The sequence below is a fragment of the Panthera leo genome, chromosome B1 (assembly GCF_018350215.1).
Source record: "Panthera leo isolate Ple1 chromosome B1, P.leo_Ple1_pat1.1, whole genome shotgun sequence".
NCBI classification, from domain to species: domain Eukaryota; kingdom Metazoa; phylum Chordata; class Mammalia; order Carnivora; family Felidae; genus Panthera; species Panthera leo.
The window spans coordinates 143,921,153-143,939,344 of NC_056682.1; the positions used below are offsets into that span (position 1 = coordinate 143,921,153).

The 18,192-nt window shown below is 36.1% G+C and overlaps 1 protein-coding gene across 1 annotated transcript in view; it reads left to right on the forward strand.

Annotated features, from left to right (window-relative positions):
• The window catches only part of CDKL2 (cyclin dependent kinase like 2), a 52,743-nt gene extending 38,951 nt beyond the window's left edge, over positions 1–13,792 (forward strand). Inside the window, exons 11-14 of the mRNA XM_042936183.1 lie at positions 2,369–2,492; positions 2,861–2,967; positions 9,422–9,510; positions 11,646–13,792. Coding sequence (XP_042792117.1) covers positions 2,369–2,492; positions 2,861–2,967; positions 9,422–9,487 — 297 coding nt within the window. The 3' untranslated portion in view covers positions 9,488–9,510; positions 11,646–13,792. The remainder of the gene's footprint in view (positions 1–2,368; positions 2,493–2,860; positions 2,968–9,421; positions 9,511–11,645) is intronic.
• The last annotated feature ends 4,400 nt before the right edge of the window (positions 13,793–18,192 follow it).

The window sequence follows — 18,192 nt, forward strand, 5'->3', positions numbered from 1 at the left end:
CTATTAATGTTAAATATAATAGTGAAGAACTGGGAATCTTATTTGGAGACATATAAAGTGGAACCTTAATTGTACGTGTATCATCCCAACCTGTCACAATCATAAATGTGAAAGTCTTAAAGTTTAAGTAAGTTTTGTAAGTCTTGATGTTTAAATATATTATTTAAATGACATGTTTTAATTTTTTTAGTAACAGTAAATTTTCTTAACTTAATACTTGGTGATCAGTTGTTTTTTGGAGTAGGTGACAAGATAAATTGTTGTATCTCACATAAGATTTTTGGTGAAAGTATTCTAGGGGTGCCTGGGTGGCTCAGTCAGTTAAGTGTCTGACTCTTGATTTCGGCTCAGGTTATGGTCTCATGGTTTGTGGGTTCAAGCCCTGCACTGGGCACTGACAGTCAGAGCCTGCTTGGGATTCTCTCTCTCCCTCCCTTTCTCTCTGCCCCTCCCTTGCTCATGCTCTATCTCTCTCTCAAAATATATAAATAAACATTTTTTTAAAAAAAGAAAGTATTCTATTTATTCATTTAATAAATATTTATTGATAACTTATTATGAGACACTGGAGATGAATCAATCAATCTCTCTCTTCAAGGAGCTCGTGGTCTAGTAGAAGATCAACAAATTAAAACAGTGTCAGATTATAAGAATGGCAGCATGTACAAGGCTCAGAGGTTTTCTGAAGGTTCAGAGGAGTGTTACTTTGCTTAACGTAACTGCCAGAATGCTTCTTTTTAAAGTTAACTTAAATCATCATCACTTTTCCATTGACTGGTCATCTCTGAGTCAAGACCAAAATCCTAACGGGGCTTATAAGTCCCTGATTGACCCAGGTCCCCATCCCTCTTATTCCACCCCTGGCTACTCTCTCTCTCTCTCTCTCTCTTTTTTTTTTTTTTTTTTGAAATTTTACTTGTTTTTAATGTTTATTTATTTATTTTGAGAGAGAGAGAGTAAGAACGTGAGCAGGGGAGGGGCAGAGAGAGAGGGGGGGAGATACATAATCCCAAGCAGTCTCTCGTGCAGAGCCCAATGTGGGACTCCATCTCACATTGGGATCATGTGAGATCATGACCCAAGCAGAAATCAAGAGTCAGATGCTTAACTGCCTAAGCCACCCAGGTGCCCCTGGCCTCTCTTACTCTTGGTCAATCTATTGCAACCCACTGATTTCCTTGTATTCCTTGAACCTGGCCAGACATGCTCCTATATTTGGGCTTTTGCACTTATTTCCTGTGCTTTAGAACATTCCTTCCCCCAGATAATCCAAAGAATTTGCTTCTTCTCCTCCTTGGCTTACATGAAGCCTTATTGTGAGGTCTTCCCTAGTATTAGAACTCATTTTGTCTCGCATTACTCTCTTTTCTCTCTCCTGGCTTAATTTTTTTCCATTACATACACCTACCAGCCTCTATATTTGCTTATTTATATATTGTCTGTCTCCTGAACTAGAATGTACATTTCCAAGGTAGGAATATGTGCTCTGTTTTCCTTACAGCTCTACCCCACACCTAGAACATGTCTAGCACCATAGAAAATGCTTACAGATTGTGGTGAATGAACTCTTGTGCCAGGGAATGGAGGTGTGGATGTATTCCCAAAGAGTATTTTTCTCTCAGATTTCCCTTGTCTACCCTTCTCGTTATCCTCAGAGCTGAACAAGAGTAGCCTTCTTTTCATGTCTCTCATGATTTGGGCATTACATTTGCTTTTCTTTTAATTATTCTTGGCCCACGATTTCTGTATCCACAGTACTTTCCTTTTTTTAATACCCTACTGATTTCTTTGTAGATATTTTTGTGTTTTACATTCTTGATCTGCTTTGGAGGATTACTTTGATCAGCAAGGCTTTCAGAGTAGCTGGCTCAAAAGCACTTTGCTGGAATTGATATCAGCCTTCTTTCAGGCATTGCATAATCAAAACTGGCTGTCAGTTTTAGATCTTATTTCTGTTTATCCTTATTTTTAAGAGGCCGTCAAGAAAAGAGGTAGAGATTAATGGGAAGAAGACACACTTGAGTCTTAATGAAAATTATTGGAGGCAGAACTTTGCCTAAACTTTCTACAACACGTAGGTTGAAGACCAACCTGAGGTCTGAACTTACTATTTTTTGGACATGCAGATAGGTTTTTTTAAACTAATTATTTTATAACTAATTTGAACCAAGAGTCTTAGCACTTACTCTATTAAAAGAACAAGCAGAAAATTCCAAATAAAGAAACTCAAAATCTCATTACAGGACTTCTGGAGTTTTGTGTTATTCTTGAATTCCTAAATTTTAGGATATCAATATAGTAGTTACAAAAGAGGCAAGCCCAGCTTACCTGAAGGCTAATTCACTTGTGTTAATCATTCTGATCTTAGGTCCCAAGTGAAAAGAGCCTACTTCAGGCAAATAAGAAAAGAAGGGAATACTCAAAGACAGATGTCCGTTTGCCTGAACTGAACTATAATCATCTCCCTGAACTAAGAGCCTTGGAAGGCATAGGTATGTATAATACTTTTCAGCCTTTTTGTTTATATTATTTAAAATTTATGTTACATTGGAATACCTGCTGGCTCAGTCAGTGGAGCATGTGACTCTTGATTTCAGGGTTGTAAGTTTGAGTCCTATGTTAAGTGTAGAGATTACTTAAAAATAAAATCTTAAAAAATAAATAAAATGTATGTTAAGTAAACTAAAAAAATATTAAAAGTAAAAAATTGTAGTAACTTTATGTATTTCCATATGTAAATATTTACAGACTTATGTATGTAAATATGTACACTAAGTATATACTGAGGGACAGCTATAGAATGTGGAAAACTAATACAAATGTCTAATTTTTAAATGTGTTTGTGGTTATTTTTATCTAGCTCGAAATTCCAGGTTAATAAGGAAAGAGAACAAAATTCTCTCAGAATCTCGAATTCCTTCTCTGGCCACTATTGACTTGCACGCCCCCAGTATTGGATTACATCAGGTACAGAAATACTTTATAGGTTAGATAGAATTTGGGTCTCATGTCCTTATTAAAGTATCTTAGGGAAAGCTCACTCTTAAGGATTGGGCAGGTTTATTGGTGGGATCCATACAATTTTGTTTGTCAAAGTTTTTCTTACTGTTCATTGCACTTAGTACCTTTATTACATGTATACTTATATAGACATTTTCCAGCTTACCGTCATCAGTTTTTTATAGATTAAAATTATGTGTGTGTGTGTGTGTGTGTGTGTGTGTGTGTGTGTGTGTGTGTGTGTAGCCTAGCTATGGCTTTTATATAACTTTTGTGGTAACTCATAGTATTTCACTGAGTTAACCCCAAAGCTATAACCTATCTTCCACTCTTTGAATTGCCTGTATCCTTTTAAAATGTATCCTCTATTTGACACGTTTCCCCAAGACTATCTACTTTGTGCATGTTAAAGACTTGCTATTCTATATATAATTATTTTTCTATAATTTCTCTTAATTCTACAGAATATTTATGTTTCTGCTGCTTTAACATCAGTCCTATCACTCATTTTTACATTAAGAAAACTCGCAAACTTTTAAATTCCCTGAGCCAACCATAACTGGGTATAAACTTTGGATATGCATCATTGTACTTACAGATTTCTCACCTCTCCTTGATGCTAGGCAACTTTTGTTTTGGAATTTAAGTCTCCATCCTCATTTAAGTATTGCCTCCATATCTATGTGGATGGTTTTTTCTACTACTATGCCTTAAATAGTTTGGTAGAGCTCAATCAACAAGGGAAATTATGTTGTTGAGGGCAACAAATTACAGAGGCAGTTACACAGTGACCCTGAGAAAAAGGTTTTTTGACTGCTATTACTTTGCCTTATCTCTTGTTAACAATTTCTGCAGCAATATAATCAAAGCTAAATAAATTCCTGTTGCATGAAGATTAATTACCATCACAAATTTTACTTTTAGGAACTATAGTATCTCAATAAATTCCTTGTACATGTCTAAAATTTAATGTGGATTTTAAAGGTGCAGGATTTTTCACTTGCTGTCTGTGAGGGTACTATTGTTCAAAACCACTTTTCAGGGTTCACATAACCAAATCTTGTCTCATGAAATAGAAGAAAGGCTTTGGCAGCCTTCATACGTCAGTATTTTTATTTGGTTGATTTGAACTATTCCTTTGATATTTATAAACTTGTTCTGCATTTTTACTCTTAGTTTATTTGTTCATTTCCCAGTTGTATTTAAAATACAATAAAGGAGAAAGTAGGTGTAGTGAAAAACACAAATCAACACCAAAATAACATGAGTTTATATGTGGAAGATGTCAGTGGGAAGAGAAACAGCGAGAGACTGAAAGCAAAAGGCTTTCTGGCAGAAGCTGTGACTTGCCTTGCACTCTTACGTTATGGTATGGATCAATACGTTGAGCTTCATTTTGTTTCTGTGCATAACACAAACATTTTCACATTTATAAAAGTCTATTATGTACCTTCTGGAACACCCGTAAGATAGGTTTTTGTAAGTAAAGTATTGCATAACCCGTGGACTCTGTCTCCACTTGTCCACCTCCTGCACACTTACACACATTATATACTTCTATGTGTATGTATCTACATATTTTTTCTCTAAGTGGTGTTTAAGCATCATCTCACAAATTTTGATGTGTTGTGTTTTTCATTATTGCTCAGTCCAAACATTTTCTTAGTTCCCTTGTAATTTCTTCTTTAACCCAGGAATTATTTAGAAACATGTTGTTTAGTAGTTATTTAGCGTTTCCTTAGATATTTTATTATTATTGATTTGTAATTTAATTCCATATGGTCAGAGAATATACTGTGTATGATTTTGATTATTTTAGATTCATTGAGATATGTTTTATGGCTCAGCAGATGGTCTATCATGGCGAATGAACCTTGTTTCCTTGAAAATAATGTATATTCTTCAGTCGTTAGACACAGCCTACTACAAATGCGAAATTAGATTAAGGTGGTTGGTAGTATTCTTCAGATCTTCTATATCCTTAATGATTTTTTTGTTTGGTTCTATCAGTTCTTGAAAGAGTGCTGTCAAAATCTTTCACTGACTGTGGAATTATTTATTTTCTCTTATATCTGTTTATTTTTGTTTCCTGTATTTTAAATCTCTATTATTAGGTACATACACACTTATAATAGTTTTTGTCTTCCTGATATATTATCACTTTTATCATTAGAAAATGCCTCTCTTTATCACTTGTGGTGCTCTGTGCCATGAAACCAATTTTATTTGAGATTAAAATAGCCACTCAAGGCCAAAATGAAGAAATCAGGAGACTATAGATGCTGGAGAGGATGTGGAGAAACAGGAACCCTCTTGCACTGTTGGTGGGAATGCAAATTGGTGCAGCCGCTCTGGAAAGCAGTGTGGAGGTTCCTCAGAAAATTAAAAATAGACCTACCCTATGACCCAGCAATAGCACTGCTAGGAATTTACCCAAGGGATACAGGAGTACTGATGCATAGGGGCACCTGTACCCCAATGTTTATAGCGGCACTCTCAACAATAGCCAAATTATGGAAAGAGCCTAAATGTCCATCAACTGATGAATGGATAAAGAAATTGTGGTTTATATACACAATGGAATACTACGTGGCAATGAGAAAAAATGAAATATGGCCTTTTGTAGCAACATGGATGGAACTGGAGAGTGTGATGCTAAGTGAAATAAGCCATACAGAGAAAGACAGATACCATATGGTTTCACTCTTATGTGGATCCTGAGAAACATAACAGAAACCCATGGGGGAGGGGAAGGAAAAAAAAAAAAAAAAAAAGAGGGTAGAGTGGGAGAGAGCCAAAGCATAAGAGACTGTTAAAAACTGAGAACAAACTGAGGGTTGATGGGGGGTGGGAGGGAGGGCAGGGTGGGTGATGGGTATTGAGGAGGGCACCTTTTGGGATGAGCACTGGGTGTTGTATGGAAACCAATTTGACAGTAAATTTCATATATTAAAAAATAAAAAAAAAAAAATAAATTAAAAAAAAAAAAAATAAATAAAATAAAATAGCCACTCAAGCCTACTTATTTGTCTCCATGGTTTATCTTTTTACTTTTATACTATCTGTTTCTTGTTGTTGTTGTTGTTGTTTTAATGTACAACATTTCATAGAAGTAGGGTCTTTCTTTTGTATCCATTCTGTCAATTCCAATTCTGTTCATTGGAATGTGTTTCCTATTACAGCTAGTAAACTTCTACCAACTTAAAATATTTACTGTCTCACAATTTCCATGGGTCAGAAGCCTAGGAATAGCTTCTTCTCCTCTTGAGTCTCACAGACCCCAAATCAAGATGTCAGTGGGACTGCATTTCTTTCTGGAGACTCTAGGGGAGAATCTATTTCCAGGCCCGCTCAGATTGTCAGCAGAATTGAGTTTCATGAGGTTGTGGGACTGAGGTCCCTGTTTCTTTTCTGGCTGACACCTGGGGGATGCTGTCAGCTTCTGGAGGCTGACCACATTCCTTGGCTCATGGTCTAGTTCTGCCATCTACAAAGCTAGTAATAGTGATCAAATCCTTCTTACTCTTTGACCCTCCCTTACCTCCCCTTCTGCCTCATCTCTGACTTCCTCTTCTGCTTTTAAGAGGGGTGTGATTGGCCTTGCAGGCCTACATTGCACCTGCCAGGATAATCTTTCTATCTTAGAGTCACCTGATTAGTAACATTAATTCCACGTGCAAAGTTGCTTCACAGCAGTAGCTACAATAGTTTGATTGACTAACCAGGTGATATCTTTAGAATTCTGCCTGCTAGTAAATACTTAGGCCATTAACATTGAATGTGATTATTGATATATCTGGATCGAGCTCTATGTTTATATGTATGTGTATATAACAAATATATACATATATATAACAAATACATATATATATAACAAATATATATATATATTTGTTGTTGTTTGTTTATTCCTTTGTTTTCCCTTTTTAGTCTTCTTTTGTATTTGAATATTTTTAGGATTGGCTTTTGGGTATATTTCTTGGTATTATTTTTTTTAGTGATTACTCTAGGGATTGCAATATATATTAACTAACCTTCCACAGTCTACTTAGAGTAAATATTGTACCACTTGTAAAATGTAGTGGTAAGCATATGTCCTTTTACTTCAACCTGGACTTTATGTTAGAATTCTTTGTCTTATTTACATACACCGAAAACCCCACTACATTGTCATATATTTTGCTCTAAATAGTCATAGATATTTTAAGCAATTTATGGAAATAAGTAGTCTTCTGTATTTACCTAACTACCTGCTGTTTCTGTTGTTCTTCCTTTCTTTCTTAAAGATTATACTTTTATTCTTTGGTATCATTTTTCTTCAGCTTGAAAAACTTCCTTTAGCATTTCTTCCAGAGCAAGTCTGATGGGTGACAAACTCTTAGTTTTCCTTCATTTGAGAATGACTTTATTTTGCCTTCATCCCTTAAATATATTTTCAATGGATATAGAATATGAGTTGGTAGGTTTTTAAAAACTTTTTTCTCCCAGGACTATAAGGACATCATTCCTCTGTCTTCTGATCTCTCTGATTTCTATCAGAATGTGGGACATTCTTAGGCATTTGAATTGTTCATCTGTATGTAATGTTTCATTTTTCTCTAGCTCTTTTCAAGATTTTATCCTCATCGTTTTGTGTTCATTAGTTTTAATAAGATGTGTCTAAGCATAGTTTTCTTTGTATCCTGTTTGGCATTTGCTGAACTTCTTGATTTGAAAACCTACTTCTTTTGCCAAATTTGGAAGTTTTTGGTCATTATTTCTTCAAAAATTTTTTTCTGCCATAATTTCTCTCTCTCTTTTTTTTTTTTTCTGAGAGTCCAGTGACATAGATATTAGACTTTTTGGTATTTTCTACAAGTTCCTGAGACTCTGCTTTCTTTAATCTTTTTTTTTTTTCTTTTTTTATCTTGGCTCTTCACATTAGGTAATTCCTATTGATTTATCTTTAAGTTCTTCGATTCTTTACCTTGTTGTTTCCCTTCTGCTATTAAGCCCATCCAGGGAGATATTTAAATTTCAGATGCTGTTTTATGTATGTATGTATGTATGTATGTATGTATGTATGTATGTATGTATGTATTTAGAGAGTATATGAGCGGGGAGGGGCAGAGAGAGGGGGAGAGAGAGAATCCCAAACAGGCTCTGCCCTGACAGCACAGAGCCCAATGCAGGGCTAGATCCCACAAACCATGAGATCATGACCTGAGCTGAAACCAAGAGTTGGATGTTTAACTGACTGAGCCACCTAGGCGCCCCCAGATACTGTATTTTTAAGTCCTAAAATGTCCACTTGGTTCTTTTTTAGGGCTTATATTTCTCTGCTAAGAATTCCTGTTTCTTCATTCATATCGATCCCGAGATGACCCAAATATTGGGACTTTATAAACTTAATTAAGTTATATATGCCTGTATAGCATATATATTTCTGCATCTGTTGATTGCCATTTCCATTGAGAATTGATGACACATTCCTGGATCTTTTTATGGCCAATAACTTTGATTGTATCTTGGAAACTGTTAATATTAGGTTGTGTAGCCTCCAGGTCGTGTTGTAATCCTCTGGAGAATGTGGACGTTTTATTTTAGCAGGCAGTCATTGAAGTTTTGTTCTCACTGCAAATTCTGCCTTATCTCTTGTGAGAAATGTTTCAAATCTCAGTTCTCTAAGTCTTTGATATCGTAGTTTGCATCTGTCCTGTGCTTGTGTGGCTCAGGGGTTAGCTGGAGACTTGTGCAGGTAGTTCAAATCTCAGCTCAGTTCGCCAAGCTGTTGCTGCTCTGGGTTTGGAGCTGCTGCATGCATGCATGTGTCAGGAGCTGGGCTCAGACTCCCATCAGTCTATACACAGAATTAGGGAGTCCCTTGCTCTAGTTCTGTTTGCTCCAGGACCAACCCACCCCCATACTTTGTGGCTTGCAGGGTTTCTCTGGGATAACAAGGGAGTTTCTTTCAGACTTTTAGCTTTTTGTACTTCTTCACTACTCTGAGACTAGGGCCTGCCTTTTGGGCAAAGTCACAGGAGCAAAAAGTAAACAAAATTGGAAGCCTACCCCCCATGTGAAGGATCACATTTCCAACTTTTGACCCCTCTCCTTAATCTCCAGTTGTTTTTCATATTTTTCCTAAAGGGTTTTTTGTTTGTTTGTTTGTTTGTTTGTTTGTAATAAGTAGGAGAGATGGGTTGTAGTGGGTTTACACTACCTTGGCACATCAGAAGCATCTTTTTAACACACGTATCACCAAAGAGGTCAAAGAATAACAGCCTCTTACTTCATCATCGTCTTCTGTGCAAGCAGCTTGCGCTATGAATGGTTAATTATAAACACCTGATACTTGAACAACAAGACTTGGGATTTTCAGGGGGGGAGTGAGACTTTTACAATTTTTGAGAATCTTTAATGCTTGATTATTAACTTCTAGGTTTCAGGATCTCCCCTGTTAGATGATTTGGAGGCTGATTTGCCTCGAATGGAACACCAGCACTGAGAGTCATTTTGGTTCTGAACTGGGTATGTCTGGTTTCTCATACTTAATGCAAAGTAAACCTTCCATGGGAGATATTTTGTAGCTTGCTAAAGGCCAAATTCTGCCGTTAAGCATTCTCTAGTGATTGATTCTGTGAGAACACCTGGTAGAGAAAGACTTGTGCCACTTAAAAAAAAAAAGTAGTATTTGTCTTTGGGATGAAATCCCTTTCCATGGAGCTTACAGCTCTTGCCCTTAAACTAATCTCCTGTGTTTTACTGGATACAGTAAGGTGAATTCAGGGTGATGAGTGCAGTGGAAGGATATATACTTATCTCCCTTATCAGTCATTTGCCCTTTGGGCTCGTAAAGCAAGAAAGATGAAATGATTGCTTGGTAATCTTTTTCCCAATAAAGAGGGATCAGCACTATTCTAGATGATTGCCTTCCTTTTTATTTTTATATTTTATTTTTTATATTTGTTTCTGATGAACTTTATTATTGTCCTGCTACTCCACCACGGTAAAAAGGGAGCTACAAGCTCCAGGCCTGCACCATGTGTCTGCACAGCAAGAACAGGACCCACTGGCACACGTTCCCACCCCACCAGGGACCTACCCCCAGGAGAAATATGTTACAAATTTTTTTAAAAAGGAAAACAGAGTAAATTAAGAATTCACTTGATTAGGCACCAACAGTGATTTGAAAAATTAAGTGTCAATTTTAAATGGTAACAGGATTGCCTTCCTTTTAAATATAACTGTTTAGTACTAAAAAAATGAAAACCAAAGATCAGACCTTTTGAGTGGCAATTTGGTATGTGACCTCAGACCAGTCACCTAATGTTTAATATCTTATTAACTCTGTAAAATATGATGGTAATAAAATCCCACACTCTCATAAATGTACTGTTGGAATTAATCTGTTAACCTCCACAAAGCATTTATTTAATTTAATTTATTTTTTTTAAATTTACATAAGTTAGTTAGCATATAGTGCAACAATGATTTCAGGAGTAGATTTCCTAATGCCCTTACCTATTTAGCCCATCCCCGCTCCCATATCCCCTCCAGTAACCATCTGTTTGTTCTCCATATTTAAGAGTCTCTTCTGTTTTTATATTATTTTTGCTTCCCTTCCCTTATGTTCATCTGTTTTGTCTCTCATATGGGTGAAGTCATATGATTTTTGTCTTTCTCTGACTAATTTCACTTAGCATAATACCCTCTAGTTCTATCCATGTAGTTGCAAATGGCAATATTTCATTCTTTTTGATTGCCGAGTAATACTCTATTGTGTGTGTGTGTATACATATATATATATATATGTATATATATATATATATATATATACATATATATATATATATACATATACGTATATATATACATATATATATATACATATATCTCCTTTATCCACTCATCCATTGATGGACATTTGGGCTCTTTCCATACTTTGGCTACTGTTGATAGTGCTGCAATAAACATTGGGGTGCATGTGCCCCTTCAAAACAGCATACCTGTATCCCTTGGATAAATACCTAGTAGTGCAATTGCGGGTCGTAGGGCAGTTCTATTTTTAATTTTTTGAGGAACCTCCATACTGCTTTCCAGAGTGGCTGCACCATTTTGCATTCCCACCAGCAGTGCAAAAGAGATCCTCTTTCTCCGCATCCTTGCCAACATCTGTTGTTGCCTGAGTTGTTACTGTTAGTCATTCTGACAGCTGTGAGGTGGTATCTCATTCTCCACAAAGCATTTTGAACGTCTGTGACATCAAATGTGAATTTACTATGAAGTGAACAAATCTTAAGTTTTAATTCCTCATTGGTACAGGGCCCTTTCCAGGCGTTGGGAGACGTCTTTGCAATGCACTCGTTATACGTACTATATAAACTATAGCCTCTATAAAATTTGGATCTATTTTGTCAAAACTAATCATTATTTACATAAAAGGAGATGGTGTGCTACACATGACAGCTTTGGTTGATAATTATCCTAAAGGTTTTCTTTAAAATCTTGTTTTTGTTATATATGGTATTAAGTTTTCTTAGACTGTGTAATACTTACAATATTATAAATATATTCAATGTGAGAAAGCAAGTAAGATATAAATCACTTTCTAGAAAGATTTTTATGTAAACTGTTTGGTTGCCTGTATCCCCCTGTGCTTTTAGATGCTACTCTAGCCCTTGAGATGACATCTTCTTGTGACCAAAGTGCTGATATCCTACAAAGAGAGATTTGTGGTTTTGGTCATTTGCTTTTGAACTGCCTGCATTTTCTGGGAAAGGCCTTGTAGAAGAAAAAAGACAAAGACTTCCAAGTGTTTTGAAGGAAGATTGAACAAGTGCCCCTCCCCAACTGCTATCCCATCACCTTTCAAGTCCACTGTTGCTATTTCAAGATATATCCAATGGAAGAATAGTGATATGGTTCTTGTTCCACGAATGTGTATTTACTGTTAGTAGATTGTGATTTAAAATTACCCAAGATTAAAAATGAGTTTAAAAAGGGAGAGAGAAACATTATAATGGTTATGTTATTTATGCATTGAACTCTGTGTTATCTGTATAAATGTGTACATTTACTTAGGAATGGGTTTGGTGGTGGTAGGTGATAAAAACTAGGATCATTTGAAGAAATGAAAAAACTAGGATCAGTAAGAGAAAATGTTTCCTTTACCATAACTTACCTATTAATATACTTTTATAAAGCTTGCTTGTTTCTAGGCTTTAAGGAGATATGTAACTGCTCTCTATGGATAGATGTATATCTTTGGTTTCTGTGATTATCGTGATTGATGTTTGATCATTGTACTATGGGAATCTGGCCTCTCTGCTGATCTTCTATGAACCACACTGATCCAAATTTCTCAAAGAAGCCTTTTCTTTCTCATGACTTAGTATGACTCTGACATCGGGTAGTCCTCTGTATTGTGAGATTCTGGAGCCAGTGTTCCTGCGTGCGGGAACATGATTATGGAATGAGAATAGTGAAGGAGAATTTTGTAGGTATACCTTGGAGTTGAGGACTATGCTTCTCCTTGAAAGGGGAAGTATATACATACAAAACCAGGAGATGGGAAGCAGTGTTACTGATTGACTAGGACTGGTTACTTTTCTCTAGGCCAGTTACTGTTGAACTCCCCAGCTGAAGAGGCTTTGGGGAGGAAGTGTCCACTGTTATGGACCTCACTCCTGTCCACTGATAGTTTGAAGGTGATATCAGACAGAACCCAGAGATGCTCCTGTCTTCTCATTTCCTCAAACACATAGGCCTTCCCAAAAGCTCTTCACGAACATGCAAAAATATCTACCTACATACAGTCCACACACCGTTTCTCATGCCCCAGTCCATGACTTCCAGGTGGGAAGTTTAAGCCAATTTGGCTGTAGGTTTTTGGCTTCTAGGTTGCTGGTCACACTCTGAATTTATTTTAGAGAATGGCTGTTAAGGGGACCAGAATTTGTGTGGTTTTTTTTGCCTTAACCAGTTAACAATGTGTTGTTTTTTCCAAAAGGCATTGACTAAAACTTAGCCCAAGAATTTAACTAATACTCTTTTCTATTACTCTGAGGAGCTTAATAGTAAAATTCTGACCTTAGATACTTTGTCCTCAAAAAAGCAGGACATTCAGGAGGAGGCAAAATGAGAGATTCCAATGTAGAAGTCTATAGGTGGTTCAATTAAAATTTGGTCTTGATTTTGAAACTCTATTTTTAACCTCTGACCAGGTGTTTGACTACATTGGTATGGCTAATATGCTAAAGACAGTTAATGTATAGACATTAATAGGCTTCACATTAAGATATTGTTTCATTTTTACTTAAAAAATATTGCCAATAGACTGTACAGTATGGAAAGAAGACAATATTTCAAAGTCAAGTGGCTTTCCAGCTTATTTCAATGTTATTTTTATTTAAAGATCAGTGTAAACATATCACCTCAATGACTGAGGATCTAGGATCAATTACCTTTTTGTCTCTGTATTTGCTTTTGGTGTATTTTGCCTATTGACACATTTTGTGAACTTTAGAATTAAGGAACTAAAAATTAAATACTGTAAGTGCAAGTTGAGATTCAAAGATCATATCTGGTTAGAACCTTGGCAGAACTACTTGAAAAAGAAGATTTTGCAAACTGGGCCTATAGATACTGAACCAAAGTAATTCTTTCTTTCAGCTTAAGATTACTTTGCTCTCCTTAGAAGAATATGGTTAAGCCTAATAGGAAATATGTATACGTATTGGTGGGGAGAAATGGGCTTGCTGTGTGGATGTATGTTTTAAAATGAATAAATATTATACCTTACTGAGCTCCATAGATGGCTTTATTTGCATTTATTTAATGAAGAGAATACAAATAATGTGTATAGCACTGTATGGTACTTAGATAAATTTTAAATTATCTGTTAATTTTTTGGGGGGGAAACTTTGATATAGAGGTGGCAAGTTATCTTTTTAAAATTATTTTAAATTTTAATTCCAGTATGGTTAACATATAGTGTTATATTAGTTTCAGGCATGCAATATAGTGATTCAGCAATTCTATACATTACTCAGTGCTCATCTAGATAAGTGTACCCATAATCCCCTTCACCTATTTCACCCGTTCCCCCACCCACCTCCCCTCTGGTAACCCTCTGTTTGTTCTCTAAGGGTCTGCTTTTTGGTTTGTCTCTCCCCGCCTCCTTTGTTTTGTTTCTTAAATTCCACGTATGAGTGCAGTCATATGATATTTGTCTTCCTCAGCCTGACCTATTTTGCTTAACATTCTACTCTCCGGATCCATCCATGTTGTTGTGAATGACAAGATTTCATTCTTTTTTTATGGCCGAATAATATTCCACATATATATATATCCCATATTAAGATTCTTTATATATATAAAGAATATATATATTTTTTATCCATTCATGGATTGATGGACACTGGGCTGCTTCCATAATTTGGCTATCGCAAATAATGCTGCAATAAACATAGGGGTGCATATATCCTTTGGAATTAGTATTTTCATATTCTTGGGTAAATACCTAGTAGTGGACATTACTGAATCATATGGTAGCCCTAATTTTAATTTTGTGAGGAACCTCCATACTGTTTTCCACAGTGGCTGCACCAGTTTGCATTCTCACCAACAGTGCGTGAGGGTTCCTTTTCTTCCACATCCTTGCCAACACTTGCTGTTTCTTATGTTTTTGATTTTGGTAATTCTGACAGGTTTGAGGTGATATCTCATGGTAGTTTTGATTTGTATTTTCCTGATGGTGAGTGAGGTTGAGAATCTTTTCATGTTTCTGTTGGCCACGTGTATATCTTTTTTGGAGAGATGTCTGTTCATGTCTTCTGCCCATTTTTAATTGGACTTTTTATTTTTTGGGTGTTGGCAAGTTAGTTTTTTTATACAGCACATGATACAAGCTGCCTAGTCATAAAGTAACATGTCTTGTAAAGACCGCTTGGTCAAAGCTGTAACAGACCGAGGCTTAGAGTTTGGGTCTCCTGATTGAGAATCCTTTGCTCAGTTAGAATAGCTGACTTTCTATTGAAATGGGAACAAAGAAGTCATGTTTCCTTATGTGACTCTCTCATTATTTGTTCTTTTATCTGAGTTGTGCTACAATAGAACTTTCGATCTGCACTAAACTCTGAGTCAGACTAGACTGAAAAATGTGATTAACTTGTTTTCTAAGCCTTCCTATATAAAACTGAACCACTGGCAGGGAATTAGAAACAGCAAGGGTCACTGCTCCTAAGGCTTTAAGGCTGGTTCTTGTGAATTGTACTAAATGAATTTTTCTTTATTGTTTTGTGATGTGTTCTTACATTGGTAATGGACTCTTAACATGCCTCTATGTGAATGAAAAATTACGTTTTCCATTCACTGCTTTTATAAGGCCTTATTTTTTCTGTTTAACTTCAGACATGAGAAAATTTGCAACTGTAATTAACATACAGTGTATTTGTTTCTTAACATGGCCTTCTGAGAAGTACCTTACCACAAACCTTGACATCACTTCTCATCACTTGTAAGTAACTTGTGATTTAGAGCTTTGTGTTTATAGATGTTTGTGGATATCTGATGTTGGATGTACTATACACTGAGAAATTTTCTCTTAAAAAAATCCACCCACAAAATGTTATTTTCCTTTGTTTTCAGTGAAATTTTATTTCTCCCCATTACATAGCCTTATTCAATCCTTTCTCGTTCTACTTTGGCATGCAGGATCATCTGTAGAAGTGAGAAAGATTCTAGCAAAATTTTAGAAAATGTATCATTGGTTAACATGAATTTAAAATAAGAAAGAATCAGGGAATTGAAACTAAAATATCTCCATTCAGTATATTTCTGTCTCTAGTCAATGGGAGTATCTCCTATCAGTCACGAGAATAGGGTTTTTTTGTCAGTTTATACCCATTCAGCTATCTCCTTGCTTCTAGATATGGAAGGTGATCTCTATTAACATAGCTGCTAGAATTTAAAACTATCCCTCCTCCCCATGACAACAGTGTTCCAACTGGCTACTTTCCTCCCCAACTTGTTTTCCTTTTGCTTACATGTATACCTACTGTCTTTCCCCCCAACTATATGTATATGTATATGTATATGTATATGTATATGTATATGTATATGTATATATCTACATATCTATATCTACATATCTCTATATATCTATATTTATATATAGATATATAGATATTTATATCTATATCTATATTTATATATAGGTATATAGATATAGATATGTAGATATAGATATGTAGATATATAGAAGATACTGTGTGTGTGTGTGTGTGTATGTGTGTGTGTGTGTGTGTAGAAAAGTTGTTTATTAAGTTGTTCCTAGACTCTCCAGAAGAGTCAGGGCCTGATTCTGAGGTCCATATGCAAGAACAATAATCCAGTGTCATCACCCCATTAAATTTTCTGTGTCTCTAAAGATGGGAACTATTCTAAAGAATAAGAATAGGGAACATCCTATTTATCTATTTTTGTTCCACACCATCTCACACAGTGATTTCCATGTGACAATAGGAATAATCCTATGAAGGAAGGAATATAAGCCGTATTTTATAGGCAAGTTACTAGGCTTAAAAGGCTTAAGGAATTTACTCAGCCCCGCTCAGTCAATGGTAGAGCAGTGTGTGTTTGTTGAAATAAATATATGGGTATGGTTATTTAGAACTGGAATGAATGTAAACTTTTTTGTTTAGATAATATAAACTTTGGGAGATTAGACTCCTGGAGTCACATGCTTCTTCATTCACTTATGGAGGAGGAAGTGCGTTTCTCTAGCCACCAGACAAAACTTCATTTCACTCTAAGCCAAATTTGGATATTGCTCACTGTTAATCGAGCACTGTAGCCAGGGGAATGGCATGCACCTATTGGCTTGAGCCTCTGTTAAATTCCTTTATCTGAATTAATAATGACAGGAGCAAAAGGAAACAGGATTCTTCTGATTGGTTTAGGCCAATGTCAGTTTACCTGTGGAACCACCCAGCTTGGAGAATATACATAGAATGGATGCTGGAGAAACAGTCACAAAGCTCAGCAGAGATGGATATTTGGAGCTGCAAAAGGTAGGCTTCATTTTAGATTTTGACTGGTTCTGCCAAACTGTACTCCAAAAAATGCTGTACTGTTTCCCACCAACAGTGTATGAGAAAGTATTTCCTCACACCCAGAGCATATTAGATATTACTAATAATTTCCATTTTGACCAGTCTGATGGGTGGAACTCATCTCTTTAGTTTATATTTTCTTGTTTACTACTGAGGTTACACATATTTTTATATAATTATTCTTTTCGTATGTTTATCAGTCATTTGGTTTCCTCCTTCTGTGAATAAAAGATATTAAAGATCTTATGGGGTGCCTGGGTGGCTCAGTCGGTTAAGCGGCCGACTTCGGCTCAGGTCATGATCTCGCCGTCTGTGAGTTCGAGCCCCGCGTCGGGCTCTGTGCTGACAGCTCAGAGCCTGGAGCCTGTTTCTGATTCTGTGTGTCCTTCTCTCTGACCCTCCCCTGTTCATGCTCTGTCTCTCCCTGTCTCAAAAATAAATAAAACGTTAAAAAAATTAAAAAGATCTTAAAAGTCTTAAAAAAAGGTAGATTGTAGCTTGAGTTTTGGAGATTTTCCTTTGTAAATGTTTTTCCTACCTCCTGAAAACAAAGCCAGATTCCAGATTAAGATCATATAGTTTGGCTCAAGGTATATTTTAGATCAAAATTATTTTGATCTGAGGGGTGCCTGAGTGGCTCAGTTTGTTGAGGGTCTGACTTCTGTTCGGGTCATGATCTTGTGGTTCATGAGTTTGAGCCCTGCATCGGGCTTGCTGCTGTCAGCATAAAGCCGGCTTCGGATCCTGTCCCCCTCTCTTTCTGCTCCTACCCCACTCACACTCTCTCTCAAAAATAAATTAAACATTAAAAAATTAAAAAAAAATATTTTGTATCGGGAAATGCAACCCAGCCAGTAGAATGTATTTATTTATTTTTAAACTTTTATTTTAATTCCAGTATAGTTAACATACAGTGTTACATTCATTTCAGGTGTAGAATATAGTGATTCATTAATTCCACGTATTACTCATTGCTCATTAAGATAAGTGTACTCTTTAAAAAAAATTTTTTTTAAACATTTTTTCATTTTTGAGAGAGAGGGAGACACAGAATCTGAAGGAGGCTTCACGCTCTGAGCTGTCAGCACAGAGCCCA